Genomic DNA, 18,361 nt, shown 5'->3' on the forward strand with positions numbered 1-18,361 from the left:
CTCATCTGTCAAAAAGCTCTGTTCTCCTGAAAATCCTTCATCCTGCAATGCACCAAAATAGACCAGCGCTTTATTTACGTCCATTTCGCTGTGTTTCTCTGTGAATCGCGCGTCTCCGTGAGTCTCTCTATCTCTCTACACTATATCAGCGCTTGGTTCATGCGTAATGACGCACACCAATGTTTACGACGGATCAGCCTGTAATTGGTCAAAAACCATCACGTGATATCCAGAATGGCCGCTAGCGTTGAGCTAGCTGCAAAAATTACCGAATATTTATGAATTATGGACTTCAAGATTATCAAAGTTTGACATAAAGCGTTTGGATTTATTGCTGAAAACCTCTAAAAGGAAGCACAAGTTGCAGGCTGAATAGAAAACCTTCTGTAAAGGCTAGAAAGACACCAAAGACACCCCCGTGATGGCTAGCTCGTTAGCTTTCTGCTGGAAAAAACGGTAAGAAAATCGATAAATCTGTCATCGAATTATGTAAACATTTATCAGAGGTGACGTGTGGCATCGTTGACGATGCCGTCGGGCTCAGGGGGTTAACTTGTTAGCAACAGTTTCGTGATTCTACAGCATATGATAATCGTGTTTTTCTTACAATCCAAAGCATTTAATAATAATTGTTATGATCAATTTACTTTCAAATGCATTTATTTAGAAACACAGACATCAATAATCAGCCTGTGAATCTCAACCATGGTGACAATAATAATCCTCATTGCCACCAATCACAACTCATTAATGTCTCCCATCATGCATTGCGGTATGAATCTGAATTGTCTATGTAATTTACTTTTCCTGATTGAATATTCTGTTCGTCACCATTGTTGAGATGCATTGAGTGAATCGTGAGATCTGTGTGTGCCTAAAAGAAACATTTAACATTACAGGAGCTGTATGTAAGATTGTGGCCAAAACTGGTACTGCAATCACTGTCAAATTAATCTAGAGTGGTATATTCCCTCCCCCTCCCCCCTGACTCGAGGTTGCCAGATAGGCTGCACGTTTGTATCTGCAGCTGTGGTAACTAGAGCAGAGCTGGCAACTCGAATGCTGCAACACTGCTGAGTCCGTGATTGGTAGATCGGTGGAGGGCGGAGCATCACACAAAAACAAAACATGACAGTTGAGGGCTGCAACTTCACTTTTTAAATGACAATATCCTGCCCGAACTACAGTTGTCAGTGATATAAGTATTTGAAATGAACATGATTTCTTAATGTCTAGCGACATATCAGGGCCATTTTATGATTATTTGAAATAAATTTCTTACATACAGCTCCTTTAACATTAATTAACACTCTTGAGTGTTTTACTCGTATACACTCCCAGGTGTGTTAATTTAACACAGGAGTTTTTGCTGTGTACGAAGAGCCGTAGTTCACTGACAAGCTGAGCCATATCACATTAAATATCGTTGGCGATACGTAATAATAATACTCTTTGTAATAATTGCCGCTCCATCTGAAAGCAGGTGAAGGTGATTTAATACTAATCAAGGAACCGGCTTTACTGATTAGATGCGCATAACAATATCGTGCGATATATCGCCCCTAAATGTAGTTCAGTTCTGTGATCTTGTTTCCCCCTGTCTTTGTGATTTTTGGTTTAGTCCTGTTAGTTTTTCCCTGTCTGTCTAATTAGTTATTCCCATCACCTGTGTTCAGTTAATTATCCCATTAGTCCCAGTTCTTTTAAGACCTGTGTTTTCCATCAGTGTTTGTTGGTCGTCATCCATGTATGGTTGTGTGTATTTGAATTCCTGGAGAGTTTTCATTTGTTCCTGTATGTTTCTAGAAGCTTAGTTTGTAAATAAATTAACTACATTGAAGTTCAAGTGTCCTCGTCTTCAGCAACCTGCACAAACCTGACAACTAAACCCTAAAATAACTTTTTTCAGTTAGTGATCTGTAAGACTGGGGCTTTATTATTGCCGTTCATTGATTCAAGTATTTATTTTTTTTACATTTGGGTATAAAGTGTTTTAATTCAACAATATAGACCATTTCACAAGATGTAAACAACACTGGTCCAGAAACACTTCCTGTTTCAGTTTGTAACTGTTTTCTTCATTTCACATGTAAAGAAAACATCTTAAAGATGTTTGTTTAACTTTTTGATTCAGTTTTACATGTTTTGTTGGTTGTATTTTAATCCCAGCTTTTATGTAGTGTTAAAAAACTGAAACAGGAAGTGCTTCTGGACCAGTGTTGTTTTCATCTTGCAAAATGATCTATATGGTAAAAAAAAAAAATCTGAGTGCTGCCCTCTGCAGGTTGAACGTTGGCTAATGCAGTTGAATTTTCCTATTGGAAGTTGTGGTACCCTGTGACGTAAGAGGGAACCAGCTAACCACGCCCTTGCCTACAGAGAGACCTGTCTCAGGTGCAAACCCCCTTCCGATGGGCTCTGTCCACTTTTCCAGCACTTTTCAAATATTGCCAGTGGAGTCAGCCTCTGACCAGGGGTTTAGGTCAAGGCACTCAAAAAAACAGAGCAATAATTACTTGCAATTGCCACAGAGACACAGTGTTTTAATATGTGTTTCTGGGAGGAAGTATTACATTACTGGAGGAAAAAAAAAACAATGACAATGAAACAATGAAAGCATCTCAGCAGATAGAAAAGCCAAGATAAGTTTGACAGTAAAGTTAAGTTAAACTTGCTTAAAACGTTTTCCTGAAGAAACAATCAGTGTCCAAGAACATCAACAAATCCATTAATAACTTTGTAGATAAAAATACATTAAATCAGTGACCAGGAACGCAAACTCAGTAAATAATTGGTGATGTCACTGCTGACGTACCTGGACATGTCTGGCAGAGATCATTGTTGAGATGTGTGGTCCAGTTGGTGAATGAAGAAGCCAACACACAGCTGTAGGAATCATCCAGACACTCGATCTCCAGAGGTAGAGAGAGACTGATGCTGAGATCAGACGCACCGATGCTGGACAATACACTCATTCCTGCGTACCAGGACAGAGTCACATGACTCACATTCACCACTGAACACAGCAGCACACATCTGCACACTGATGATCCTGATGATGAACAGTCAGAAGAGTTACTGCTGATGACAGGAACAGGCAGACGAGCTGAAAAACATGAAAGAACAGACATATAAGAATAAATTTTGAGGTCATGCATGACCTACATTCTACAAAGCACAATGCAAAGAATCAAATGAATAGAGGCATATCTTAACAGCGTGTGAGATTAAAACCCACAACGCAATGATTAAGAGCCAAAGTCTATCCACAACCACACAACAGTTGAGAGTCATTACATGAAAGCACTGCTGTTGCTCTTGAATAAGAAAAAATATTTCAAGTGGCTGTAGTGATGATAATCAGTCTCAAATACACAAGTATGAACACAATAAATACCTAAGCTAAAGACACCAAAGTATTGCTAAGCAACATCCTGACCAACTTTGCTTTGGTGTGGAACTGGAATGATTCCTGATCCAAAAAAATCAGTTTTACAAGGCTTGGAGACACTTATGAGGAAGACTGGACAAAAGAGGAGCAATGGAAAAAAATATTAACATTAAAAAAAATGGCAACTCATGTAATTAGAACAATATTTCTAGGCTAAGTTATTAGCTTTGAAATTTGATGAGTCTGTGGTGTTATATGACTGACACACCCCAAAGTTGTTTTGGAGACTTTTCAGACTATCATCAAAAATCATGCTAAGTTTTACAATTTTTATCAAAATAATTTTTTGAGCTGCTATAGACTATCATGGCAAAGTTTGAAGAATAATAAAAATGCACAAACGTGTCTTTACTTTTGAGGAGACCAAAATAGTTCATCTATCCCCTCCAAATCCTGATCATCACTGCAAGCATTTTAACAAACTGCATTGTGCAATGTCCAATGAAAGATCCAATCCACCATTTTCATATTTTACAAGATCTATACTTGTACAATGACAATAAAGTTGAATCATCTTAATTATAACAATAAAATGGCACTTCTGTAATATACAATAGAGAGAGCTGTGTTTCTCTACTCACCATAGACAGTAACAGTGAATCTGTGTGTAGACGATGAGCTGCTGCCGCTGATCTTAACTTCATAAACTCCAGTATGATTATTTGTGATGTTCATGATGGTCAGAGATCCAGTCTTATTGTCCAGCTTCAGTCTGTCTCTGAATCTCCCATCAGGACCATCACGGATCGTATTTTTCACTCCATCAGTTTTAGCTATAAGACTCCTGTTAGGTCCAAATGTCCACGTTATATCTTCACCTTTCTGTATTTCAGTGAGATCAGAGTTTAGAGAGACTGAATCTCCCTCCATCACTGACACTGACTTCAGTTCATCTGTACCAGCAAACACTCCTGAAGAACACACAGACACAGTCTCTCAGACACACATTAAACATTACATTGTTTTAATGAAGCTTTAACTGTTAGTTTTGAAATGATTGCAAAGTTTGAGAAAGTAGAAAGATAAAAACAGCCTTATGGGAAATAAATGGCAGGGTGGAAAACAGATATCTGCATTTACACACCTTCACATAGTTTACATTTTGTTTTAGTGTTATATATTACATTTAAACAGTTTTTACTCATTGACGGTGGAACTGAAGTGCATGAGCTTAACACAAATAACATCCAACTATAAACCATAAAATATATCTATAACTCACCAACCAGACAGCAACAACACAGACAGCAAAAAACAAATGTGTAAAACATTTTCTTCAACAGTTCAGTGGTCTGAAATAGCTACACTTCAGTATCTGAGTGCATCTGCTGTAAAGATGTGTAGATAACAATCTGTTGTTAACTGCCTGCAAACTAAATTAGACCACGCTCCTTCAACCAGACACTGCAGAAGTTGCCACATGCAGGCGGGGAGGAGCTGCAAACAGAGACGGGGTTGACGAAGTTGGACACTTTCTGGATCCCTGACTGCTCACATGGTGTTTTCATACGTTACCACAGCTAGCCTACATCATTAGCCTATATTTACAAAACGGCTTCTAAATCGTCCATGACATAAGGTACAAAGTAATGGAGCCTTTTATATATTGTCGCATTTCTTTAGAAATAAATAATGGACAAATGGAGTCTTTGGACGTCTACGATATAAAGTTATTCGCTGTCAAAGTGACGCCAAAATGAATGGGAGTCAATGGAATGCTAATAGCAGGTGAATTTCTGCTACAATAGACCTTATTCAGAGCAGCAGTGCCATGACAGGTATGAAAGTGAGGCTGTGAGGGATAGACTTACCGTGTTTCCAATGGCATCCGCTGTAAAAAGCTGAATAAAGCGGCTAGATTACTTACAATTTTCCACAGCTTACATTGTCGGGAGTTTTTTGTCAACTGACATTTCTTGGAAAGATATTTTTCCAGTGTTTCATGAGCAGAACAATCCGAAAACACATTAAACAACAGTACAGCCCATTGAAGAGATGCAAGTCTATCCCTCACAGCCTCGCTTTCATCCTCATTAAAAATCAAAGATGGCGCTGCCGTGAATAAGGCGTATGGCAGCGCCCAGAGAGGCTTCAGAATGATTGACACAAAATGCACAAAACAGGTTAGAGGGCCTTCAAGTTCTCTTACGAGAGTACTCTGGGAAAATCGCTTTTCTAGAGAATACTGAAGCCAAAAAAATGTATCCTTAATTTTGCATTACTCTAAAACTCTTTGCTGCACAGAGCAGACCTTGGCAAGATGGCTAGTGAGCCAGCCCGTTCTCATCCTTTAACGTCATATAGAACGCTATATGCAAGAACGGTGTTATACTACGCACATGGCACCCTTTATCGTTAATTTAACACGCGAACCCAAGACGTCATAAATCCTTTAGCGTGAATATGACACGCACACCCTACCCCACACCTAAACTTAGCCCTCACAGCACGTGTTATATTAACGATAACGGGTGCCATGTGCGTAGTATAGCGCCGTTTTTGCATATAGCGTTGTATATGACGTTAAAGGATGAGAATGCGTTGCGTGAGCCTATTGGTTGCTCTGCGGCAACTGCTGCAACCTATCGAGGGACTGTTCATGGCGTAAGCACCAATGAGGGCACGGCCAGCCCATCCGCTTCTCTCGTCTGGGTCGCGCCGTAAAAAGTGCCATTCACAGAGAACTCTGGAGGTTGCTTCTGTGAGCGAATGCATGCCGGCTAACTCCCCGGGATCATCGCTTTTTGATTCCCCCACATTGATCACGGCCGGCCAGCGCCCTACCACTCCCGCCATGCGTCACGAGTTCGACGGGGACAACGCGGAAGTTCTTTTGCCGCCTCAGAGAGCGAAGGAAGCATCATGGACTTAGCTCTGCGAGCCACCAAGTCCGATCCACAGGCTATTGGGAGAAACAGGGCATCTATCGCTGTCATCTAGAGAGACACTTGTGGTTAACCTTGTCCGACATGAAGGAGTCCGACATAGCCACTTTCCTCGACGAGCCTGTGTCTCCATCCAGTCTCTTTGGCCCGGGAGTTAAAGGCTTAACTAAGCACTTCTCAGAAGTGCAGAAAACATCACAAGCCATGCAACATTTCATTCCCAGGTGCTCCAGTTACGCGACAGGTCGCTCGGAAAAGTAGCGGCCTAATGCTACGTTCACACTGGACGCGAATCGCGCGTCAAATTCGCGCCTGACGCGTCTAGTTTGACGCTTGACCACTTTGTGTTAATTCGTGTGTCAAGAGCGAAACTGGCGCGCGTAAAAACAAAAGTTTGAAGCAAAATTTACGCGCGTGACGCGCGTCAGGATCGAAATCCGTTGGCGGCCATTGTTTTTTGTCGACCGAGCATTCATCAAGAGAGTTACCGCTCTGTATTTACTCTGGAGAGCAGAACAGCGGCGTGGGGATCATCGTCGCCGTATATTTGTGTCCACCGGACCCTTCAGAGCCGAACCGTTTGGCGAGTTTCACCATTTGCTCGCTCCAGGAGCTGCGCTGCATGACGGCCGCTGTCAGCGGTACTTCCGCCTGTCCCGCACCCAGTTTGATGACATGTTGTCCCGCATCGGAGCGAGGATCACCCTCGCCCTCATCCATCTAATCTAGCTGTCATTTATTTTTTGTTCTGATGATAAATAGAGCCAGCCTTCAAAAGTTATTAACCTGTCCTGTGATTTTTTTCTCTCTCTCAAGTCCAGACACGAATTTATGCACATATGTTGATTGTCTTTACAACATAATACTATTTCATATAATCTAGCTATGGAATGAATAACATTCAATACAAAATGAACATGTCTCGTATATAGAAATAATGTTTTAAGTGATAAAACATTTGCTTTGTTGTGCATAATCCCACCATGCATTTAGTCATATTAACAAAATAATTTATTGAAGCATCCAGACACTTCACCACGTGAGCAAGCAGCTAGGCTCCTGATTGGTTAACGCGGCGCGAATTCACGTCAAAGTTCAGATTTTTCAACTCGGGCGGCAGACGCGAATTCGCGTCAAACGCGTGAATGCACAAATGGCACTAACTGAATCATTCGCGCTTAACGCGCCAGACGCGCCATTCGCGCGAATGAGGCGTATTCGCGCCTTCCGCGCCTCGCTCCATGCCTCATTCGCGCCGCAGGAATTTTTCACGCGCGTAAAGCGTCTTTGCATTGACTTAACATTGAAATCATTCGCGCCTGACGCGCTATTCGCGTCCGGTGTGAACGTAGCATAACCAGAACACAGCGCCACCGCCACCTCCGGCGCGAGCTTCATAGCGCCGTCATCTGGGGGGTATCCCTGGGATCCCAGGCCCAAGATGGTGCTGAAGCCTGAGCCTCAAAGTCTTCCTGACCACCCAGAGAAGACAAAGAGGGTTGAGTCTCGCCACGGCCGGACCGCCATCAAAGACAGCACGCTTCACTTTCTCAGTTCCCTCAACAGAGGCGGCTGGAGAAGTGCATTTTACAGCCAACAAGCCTGTTACACGACCTGCTTGCCTGTACCCAAGGCCGTTTTCACGGCCACCCAGATAAATCTCAAAAAGAGCATTATGTCTGTTTGTCCAGCTCCCACCGAATGTGTTATAAATGTAGGAACTGTGCCCACTTCCCAGTGTTCACCCCTACATATAAGCCGTTCAGTGACACGCACTCATTCACGCCCACATCAATAAAACCGGTTCATGCAGTGTGTGTTTTAAACGTAGGAAATGTGCCCATTGTGCAGTGCCCACCCCAACTCACAAACACTGTTTGACTAAAGGCCTAGCCACCTCGAAACAGAGCCAAGGCCTTCGGTGACCTTTAGGTATTAGAGCCCATTCCACCAGAGGCATGGCCTCTTCATAGGCCTGGACCAGTTGGATTTTCCTCCAGGATATTTGTATGGCGGCAGGCTGGGCCTCTCCATCCACATTTATAAGGTTTTACAACCTGGAGGTACAACCACTCATTGTTTACACAGAGATTTTGGAAGTTTTACCTTTCACTGTGAAGATCTAAACATATTTCGATATATCCAAATATGTTTAGTGAAAGGTAAAACTTCTGAAATCTCTGTGTAAACAATGAGTGATGTCGACGTGCGATCACTTCCGGCGGAACGTTGGACACAGTTCAGTTCGGTTCAGTTGGACATCTGATTCAGATCACTTGGACGTGGCTGTGGTTACACAAGGTAAAAACAATATAAATACTGTTGGTTTTCTCACACAAACCGCTCGTTTCGTGTCTTAGGCCATCAACGTGTACTTACATTCACGAGTCATTAAATCATTTTTAATTTTGACTTCTCTGTGCATGCTCTTTGAGGTGGACCCGCTAAACCTGCATTATATGACTGACAGACAAGAACGGTTTGACCGAAAAATGTCAAAATTGAAAATACTGTGGAAACAAAGACGCCTACATCTTGGATGCCCTTAAGGTAAGATAAAACATATCAAAAATTCATTTCAAAGTGAACTATCCCTTTAAGGATCATTCACTGACGCTGTTTCTAAGTTGTTTCAAGAACGGATAAAGAATGTAAATGTGTTCCTTGATTGCAGTGTAAGCTTTGGATAAAAGCATCTGCCAAATGCATAAATGTAAAATGTAAATTTCTAAGATCTCTTTTTGGACTCCACTTGTAGTCATCATATCTCGTTGCTGCTCATTTGCATAAATTTACCGCACTGCCGAGAGCCAGCCCAGACCCGCAGCGCAGAAATATTCATAACTCTAGAGTATATATACCTGAATATATTTATTGGATTTGACAGATCCTTGGACGCTGTAGCTTATTACATATTGTACTATTTTATAGAATTTTTAAATCCATTCACTCCTTTTGTTTTGGCACATAGTCACCATGAGAGGGCACAGTTCTGATGTAAGGGGATTTACAGTAAGAACCCAAGGACCAGGTGTTTGAATGAAGACCCGGAGTAAGAATTATAATAATTTCAAGAAAAGATTTACTGAAGACAGTTGCATCAGCAGAAGTCAGCTTCAAGACTCACATAGGAGTGTAAGGCTTAAAAATCTGGTTGAAGAGAAAATATCTGACCAGTGGTCTATGAAACAAAAGGATATCGTTGGAAATCAAAACTTGACTCTCTACCCCCCTTCCTTTGAGCACCTCATCTACATTTTCATCAACATCTCTCTCTCTCTCTGTCAGTAACACTTAAATCTCACACAAGAATATATATATATATATATATATATGGTTTTAATGTGAATGATTATAGTTAAGGATTGTGTTTAGTATCATTTTAAAGGTCTAAAATTATACTAAACACAACCAGAGACATTTGTACAAGGGCGACTGGTACAAATGTCTCATTCCAAAAGAAGTAAATCAAAAGGTAAATATAGCTGCGAGCAGCGATTGCGGGCCCAAGCCGGTGGCAACGCAACCCCGGTGCCTTTAGTTACCTAAACCCCACTTTTGTCAAACCCCGAGTTGCTTCAAACGGCACTGGGGTGGCGGTACCGCCAGCTTTGGCCCTTCATCGCTGCTCGCAGCTATATATATATATAAAGCCGGTGGCACCGCCACCTTGGTGCCTTTAGGGTTATTCTGCATGACGTGCAAAAATGTAGCCCCCGCTTTGACTGAGAATGAGGTTAGTGTTTTAAAATTTTTAGGAAAACAAATACATTGAAATATAGCACATGAATTTTAAACTCTTTCAGCTTCAATTACAAATACAATCTTACTTTTATTTAAAGAAAACTATACATTTAAAAGATGGGGGTTATATGCATATTTTGTCATTTAAAAAATACAAAATTGTTATGCTAACAGACAAGGACTTAGAGACAAGGACTTGCAGGAAAAATCACAGCCAACCACACACACACACACACACACACATATAAACACAGACAACAGCCCTCCCCTCCCCACACACGCACACGCACACACACACACACACACACACACACACACACACACACACAAAGACACCAGCAACCCCCCCCCCTCCCCACACAGACACTGATACAGACAAGATACACATCCAAAACTACAATATCTGACTTTCTTTTGGTCTGAGCTTCTTACTGTTAATTAGAAAGTTGATCGGCTTGACAAGAACAATATACGTGGCAAGTTTTGTAACTGTAGGTAAAACGAGCAAAGTTCTAACACATTTTATGTGTCCTTTTTCAGTCATAAAATTCATTTCCTCGCCACGGCCAAACCGTTCGAGAAATCAAACATCCGTCTGGAATTGAGCATCCTCAATGTCTTGACTTCATGCACACCGAGTATGGTGGTGATTGGTAAACACATGCGTTGTAATTTGATGTATTTCTCCTAGGAGATTTATTCAAACAACCCATAATTCCCAACTTCCATTTGAACTGTCTTAAAACTTAGAGCAGAGATGGGCGCAGGTCACGCAAGTCTCAAGTAAGTCTCAAGTCTTAACCGTCAAGTCTCAAGTAAGTCCCAAGTATTTTTTTTTTGGGGGGGGCAAGTCAAGTCAAGTCAAGTCACAGGCTATGTCAAGTCAAGTCAAGTCTTGTAGTAGGTTAAGTCAAGTGCAAGTCAAGTCACCTTATTATTTTAATTTTACATGCAGAATCTGATCTTAATAAAATGAAAAGACAAGATAAGTATTTGCCAGTAAATTACAATAATTTGCATTGTAAATACTCATGTTCAGTAAAATACACCATGGAATCAAACAAAATTGTAGCTTCATAAAATTATTTATTTTTCACTTCTGCCAACAGTGTGAAATGTTTTAAATTTTCAACATTGAGTCCATAAAACAAATAACAGCTTAACATCCTACAGACTCTCTGAACACCTTCCTCTCTCTCAAACACAGTTTACAAACAATATTAAACTTTGTTACAATTCTCCTCTCTCTCTCTCTCTCTCTCTCTCTCTCTCTCTCTCTCTCTCTCTCTCTCTCTCTCTCTCACACACACAGTGGCGGTTCTAGACCATTTCAACTGGGGGGGCCAAGCTGGGGCCAGTTGTACTGTTAGAGGGGCCAGTTACATTTAGACCTTATCATTTTCTGCACTGCACTGAAGGCATAAATAAGCAAAATACCATGTTTATAATTATCCAACAATTTGCATTTCCATTATATTTTTACATTTGCATTACATATATCAGTCTGTATTTGAATTTCCATTTTATTTTTTTACATTGAATATACAGTATGTATATATATATATATATATATATATATATATATATATATATATATCATTTTTACAAATTAATCTACGATTTTTGTGGGGTTTTTTTTTTTTGCAAAAAGATCAGCAAATTATCCTCTAAACTGGCCTTTATAGGGGGCTTTCCTCTCAGGGTGAATGAGCTTTTTTATAATTGTTTTTTTCCTGACATCTTTGAAAGACAGAAGCAATAATTAATGCATCCTTGGCCAGGATATAATTATAAAATATGACATGATTTTAAAAGTGACCTATAAAATCGACTATGCAATACACTTTAATTTATCTAGTGCTAATACAATTATTAAGCCTATTTGGAGAGAGAGATGTTTTAATATCGACTATGCATTACACTTTAATTTATCTAGTGCTAATAAAATTATTAAGCCTATTTGGAGAGAGAGATGTTTATAATGTGACAATATGTCAGTCATCGTGATTCGTGTAATAAGATGACTAGGCCTAGACTACTTGTTCTGAGCAGGTGTTGTCAGTGAACAGGCTGTAAAACTGTTGTCTAAGTTACAGACTGATACTAATTAAATGGGAAACGAATCGATTACCTAACGTAACCTCGGTTCTCTCTAGATGAGGGAACGAGCATTGCGTAAGCTAGCTTACGCTACGGGAAAGATTCATCTTACATCAGTCAAGTTGTCATAGTTTTTGTCAAACAAGTTGTGAATTTGTTGTAACATTAAAACAGGAGATCATGACTTACTCCGTGCTCCAAGTGATGTTCGGAGCTCCAGTGATTAGTTTCATCTGTGGGACGGGTGAAGAAACTTTCGGAAGATGTTGTAACAGAATCATATGAACAATTCCAGGATATGCTTTTTTTTCATTGGTTGTTGCGTTAAATTTTACCCAGATACAATAGTGCCCTTTTCTGATTGGCTATTAAGTAGCACTTCTCTTTTTTTGATTGGCTGATGCGTAGCAGGGTCGACTGCTGAACTCCAGGCGAGACGCGCTTGATTCTCACGTGAGAGCGGCGCGGCCAGAGAAATTGCGTATATTAAATATATTATTAATAGTTTTTCCGCATGAGAAATACAATGTGTGACGGGAGTGTGAGACAAAAGACTGAAACGAGTGACTGTCATGCTCAATGCGTGACACACTATAAAAAAAATATTTCACACTGACTCCACATTTAGGGGGGCCACAAGGGCGTCCAAGCTTGTTGTCGCAGGGGCACTGGCCCCCCCAGGCCCCCGCCTAGAACTGCCACTGCTCACACACACACACACACACACACACTTTCTCTCTCTCTCAATAAGCAAAAACATGACTGCTAAAGGTTGTATCAGCGATGGCGGGGTAACATCACTTAACATCACGAGTGATATTCCCTTAGGCCACGCCCCCTTGTCTCCCCAAAGTATTATAAGCAATCATGCGCATCCCGTGTGCAGAATGATGCACTTGAAGCAACACCAAGTCACAGCACGCAACGCTTCACATTGAAAAGAACATAGCGAAGGGATGGTATCTATAATCTATGCTTAGTAGGGCTGCACGATTTGGGAAAATGTCATATTGCCATTATTGAGCCAATATTGCAATTGCGATTTGCGACTCCGATATAATAAAATGGTTTCATGAGTCCAACTTGCTTGGTTCTAAAGTAAAATGCACACACAGATTAATGTTTATTTCTCAACTCAAACTAAAAACAACAACAACAACAATAAATGATTGATAACACCTATAATGATCAATAAACCATCAACCAAACCAACATTACAGTGATTCCATCAATTGAAAGCCATCAACTTTTTAAAAAATTATTAGGCTTAAAAAAAATATATAACAGCTTTTAAATTAAGTGAACTTCAAACAATCCCCACATAAACCCATAATAAAAAACATATTTACCTGTGCCCTTCCTGTCTTAACAGGTACAGAAACAGTCTGCGCTGCCTGAATCATAAATTATATATATAATAATCCTTATTAAAGCTACAAAAGTTCTTTACTCAAGATCAGTGAGTAATTTTCTAATTTCCCTTTGTTCTTTTAACTTTACTGAAAGAACGCTTTATTCGCTGCTGGCCCTTTAAGAGCACCCGTTGCCGAGACGCGGATCTCACACGCGCCTCATAGCACAACTCACAACTCTCACATTTTGGCATAATTGTGTGTGCTATTGTTCGTTCAAGCTCGAAAGAGAACTGTTTATTCTGGGCTGGCACACGGTCAGTGCATGCGCATTATGCGAGTCTCATCTATTCTAATCTAGGGCACTCACAGGCAGCTTTTCACTTCTTGTCGTGCAAAATGCGAAAAGGCATTTGAACCAATAAGAGGGGGATCTTGTAACACTAGTCAAAGGATGACAAAAAAGAAGAGATGCTGCGCTAATAGCCCTACTTTGTTTATTTCATTTAAAATCGCGGCATTTTGCGTTATATAATTGCATAGGTTTGAGATCGCTATTACGACTGCGATATAATTAATCGTGCAGCACTAATGCTTAGTGTATTCTAAAGGGCAATAAACTCCACTCCAGCAAGATAGTCATTTTATGCAAATCATAGACCTTTATGCCTTATCTACAAAGAAAGTATAATATTGGGAACATTGATCTTGAAGAGAGTGTCGTCGTGTTACTGTCGCAACCGAACGCGACGCGCTAATGCTGATGCATGGAGAATGACTGAGGCGAGATGACTTTCCGTTAACTTTAACTTAGAGACTAAAATATTAATTTTACCACACATTAAGCTATTGAATGACTTTAGAAGTCTTGGAATATAGTGTGAAAACTTGATTGTGCTTTACAGTTTTTTATGCCTTTAGTGGGGCTTAACAAAATAACACAATATGCAGAATGTCGGACGTCACTTATAGGCTAAACTGTTTTTATAGATAAAACTATTTACATTCGGCAGTCATGAAAACAAATCTCAGATAACGGTTGACTAGGTAACAATGTGTAATTTTGCGCCGGAGTTCTCCTTTAACTTACATTAGCTAGCTAACTACGAACGAGCTAACCAGATAACATTAACAAATTGACAAGCACTTACTGGGCAGAATATGGCTCTTCAAATGACGGACGAAATTGGAGGTTGTCATCTGACTGTCGATCTTAACGTTGCATGTCTTGCAAAGCGCTGTTCTTTTGCCATCTTGTTGTAAGAAATTCTTGAATCCAAAAGCGACGACGACCCTCGTTATCCCTCCGGCTGACATGTTGATGTGATCTGATGTAAGTGGGCGTGGTGTGCGCGTAAGGTATGAGAAGGCATGACTGATGATCTCTGATCCAGTCATGACAGCGCTATTCTCAGCCTGCGCTCCAGCTGGATCAACTTTATTTTTTTTTACATAATTTATATATTTTATATTCAAACTGAAAACATGATGTGATTAACACTCAAGTCATATTATTACATGCAAGTGTGTTTGATTTATGGACCAAATTTTCAGATCAAGTTTATGGACCAAGTTAATTTAATTAATAAACTAATTATATAAAACTATTAATGCACTACAATTAAACTGGTTATATGCCTTTACTTATAAAAAAATAAAAAACTTATTTAAAAAAATACCAGGCTTAAGGCATTTATTTTTTATGCAGGCCATACACACAGGAGTGAAATGGTTAATACCCCTCCCCCTACAAACACACACACATACACAGACAGGCAAAGACAGCAGGCTCAGATTGAGCAAGACCAAGTTATAATATTTGTATAATTTAATTTAGAAACAAATGATGTATAATTACATTTTTAGAAGATATGAGGCTTTTAGTGTTTACTTTTTTGACATTACTTTAATCTTTTGCCATAGTTGCACATGTCTATTGGCTAATAAATGTGATGTATCTGTTGAGTTTCAAGCAATTTCAAGCAAGCTAAGAGTCCCAAAAGCATCAAAAAATAATGTTAAAGTTTGTTTCGTTGCCACGGCATTTTGAAAGTGACACACTTCCTGCTGCCAGTTGGTGGCGCTATAACTTTGACTCACAATAGTCACATCCATGTGATCGGTCTCTTACAGCGAAAACACTGCTGAAGTTTCATCAAGATCAGTTAATGTATGCTGAAGTTATAACACACATCCTGTTCCATGTTTCTCGCCATAATTTCGTTTCCTCGCCACGGCCAAACCGTTCGAGATATCAAAAATCCCGTGGCACTTTTTCATCCTTAATGTCTTGACTTCACGCTGATCGAGTTTCGTCGAATTTGGTTCAGTGCTCTAGGAGCAATAATTTAAATTACATTGCATGTGTTTTAAACACAACCCTAAATAGCCAACTTCCTGTTGGGCTGGGGTAAAAAGTAAGAGTGTGAAGTATATATGAAACGATGAGATCTATATGTGTACCAAGTTTCATATTATTACATGCAAGTGTGTTTAATTTATGGACCAAATTTTCAGACCAAGTTTATTGACCAAGTTAATCTGATTAATAAACTAATTATATAAAACTATTGTCAATTCACTACAATTAAACTAGTTATATGCCTTTACTTATAAAAAATAAAAATAAAAACTTATTTAAAAAATACCAGGCTTGAGAAATGTATTTTCTTTATGCAGGTCATACACACAGCAGTGAAATGGTTAAGCCCCCTCCCCCTGCACACACACACACACACACACAGACAGCCAGCCAGCCAGCCAAAGGCTCAGAGTGGCCATATTCAAACAAAAATATCTGAGTTTCTGTGGGTCCTAGCTAATAAGTGTCAATTAAAAAGTTGTCCGGCTCGAGGAGTACAATATACATACCAATTTTTGTAACTCTAGTTAAAACTAACCACCCCACTTTTGTCAAAAGGTGGCGCTACTGAGCCCTCACCACGCCCGTTTCTGCAACTTTGCACATGTCTACTGGCTAATAAATGTGATGTGTCTGTCGAGTTTCATGCAATTTGAAGCATGCTAAGGGTCTCAAAAGCATCCTAAAAGCATCCTAAAAGAAGGGTAAAGTTTGATGCGTCGCCACGGCAACAGTTTCAAAGATATCAAGAATCCATTCACAGGTCTACATCTGCCGTATGTTTACATTATACATATGAAGTTTGAAGCAAATCGGGTAAAAATAAAAGGGTGATATCTAAGCATTTTGAAAGTGACACACTTCCTGCTGCCAGTTGGTGGCGCTATAACTTTGACTCACAATAGTCACATCCATGTGATCGTCCTCTTACAGCGAACACACTGCTGAAGTTTCATCAAGATCAGTTAATGTATGCTGAAGTTATAACACACTTCCTGTTTCACGTTTCTCGCCATGATTTCGTTTCCTCGCCACGGACAAACCGTTCGAGATATAAAAAATCCCCTCGCAAACTTTCATCCTCAATGTCTTGACTTCACGCTGACCGAGTTTCGTCGAATGTGGATCAAAGCTCTAGGAGGAGTATTTGACATTCCATTGCGAGCGTTTTACAAACAAACCTCAATAGCCAAATTCCTGTTGGGCTGGGGTAAAAAGTAAGAGCGCGAGGTATAGATGAAACGATGAGATCAACGTGTGTACCGAGTTTCATATTATTACATACAAGCGTGTTTGAGTTATGGACCAAGTGTTCGGACCCCGTTCCAGGGGGCGCTGACGAGCTGCCCTGCCACGCCCGGGTACCATCTTCAGCCCGGCTCTGATGGCCGCGGGTTCTGACCCGTGTGCAAAGTTTCAAGAGTTTTCGAGCACGTTAAGGGCCCCAAAAGTGCCCAAAAGGTAGTAAAATAATAATTATTATAATAATAAATATAGCTGCGAGCAGCGATGGCGGGCCCAAGCCGGTGGCACCGCAACCCCGGTTCCTTTAGTTACCTAAAGGCACCCGGGTAGCGGTGCCGAAGGCTTTGGCCCTTTTATGATTAAATGTTAAAACGGCTTGCCATACTCTGTCATTTCGACTAGTCACAATTATGTTACAGATGTCTTAAATGATAATACAAACTATCCAAAATGTAATTACGAATAGACAGAAAGACGTTGTTGATATCTACAATGTTAATTCCGGACAGGCAAACTTAGCTTTTAAATGTTAAAAGGGCTTGCCATACAGGGACGTAGGCTCAGAGAGAGGCTCACCATATTCAAACCAAAATATCTGACTTCCTCTTGGTCCGAGCTAATGACTATGTATTAGAAAGTTGTCCGGCTTGAGGAGTACAATGTATATACCGATTTTTGTAACTGTAGATAAAACTAACAACCCCACTTTTGTCAAAAGGTGGCGCTATTTAGTCCTTGCACATTGCCCGTTTCTGAAACTTTGCACGTCTACTGGCTAATAAATGTGATGTATCTGTTGAGTTTCAAGCAATTTCAATTTCAATTTGACTGTTGAAAAGAAGTGCGCCGATTAGATACTCAGGATCGGTATCGGCTCTGACACTGCCATCTTTGACGAGGCTGATTCAAATTCTATATTGTGCATATACTATTCTGTTAGGCACAAAGGCACAAAAACTTTCTAAAGTACCATAAAGTTTTTGTGTACTGTATTATTAGTGTTCTGAAGCTATTATGTGATATAGAAATTAATATTTAAGTCATTAAATTCAAGAACACAAACTTTTCCCTCTCTGCGCCTGTCAGTCATTCTCCATTCAGCATTCAAACAGCACGTCGCATTCGGTTACAGTCAATGATGAAACGATCTTCAATGATTCAATGTTAATCCTATTATACTGGATCTTTAAGATAAAGGTCTAAAGGTCTATATTTTCGAATG

The 18,361-nt window shown here is 40.1% G+C and overlaps 1 protein-coding gene across 3 annotated transcripts in view; it reads right to left on the reverse strand.

Moving 5' to 3' along the window:
• LOC120486621 (SLAM family member 9-like) overlaps positions 1-18,361 on the reverse strand; it is a 62,354-nt gene that overhangs the window by 9,833 nt on the left and 34,160 nt on the right. For 2 of the 3 annotated variants that reach the window (XM_039682766.2, XM_039682765.2), the window contains exons 2-3: positions 4,033-4,362; positions 2,816-3,106 (exon numbers count right to left, since the gene is read on the reverse strand). In XM_039682766.2, the coding sequence (XP_039538700.2) occupies positions 2,816-3,106; positions 4,033-4,321 (580 nt within the window). In that variant the 5' untranslated portion in view covers positions 4,322-4,362. Of the gene's footprint in view, positions 1-2,815; positions 3,107-4,032; positions 4,363-4,673; positions 5,744-18,361 lie in introns of those variants that run through there. The other variant, XM_039682764.2, reaches the window with a different exon arrangement.

This window comes from Pimephales promelas, chromosome 2 (genome assembly GCF_988280905.1).
Source record: "Pimephales promelas chromosome 2, fPimPro1.hap1.1, whole genome shotgun sequence".
NCBI lineage: Eukaryota > Metazoa > Chordata > Actinopteri > Cypriniformes > Leuciscidae > Pimephales > Pimephales promelas.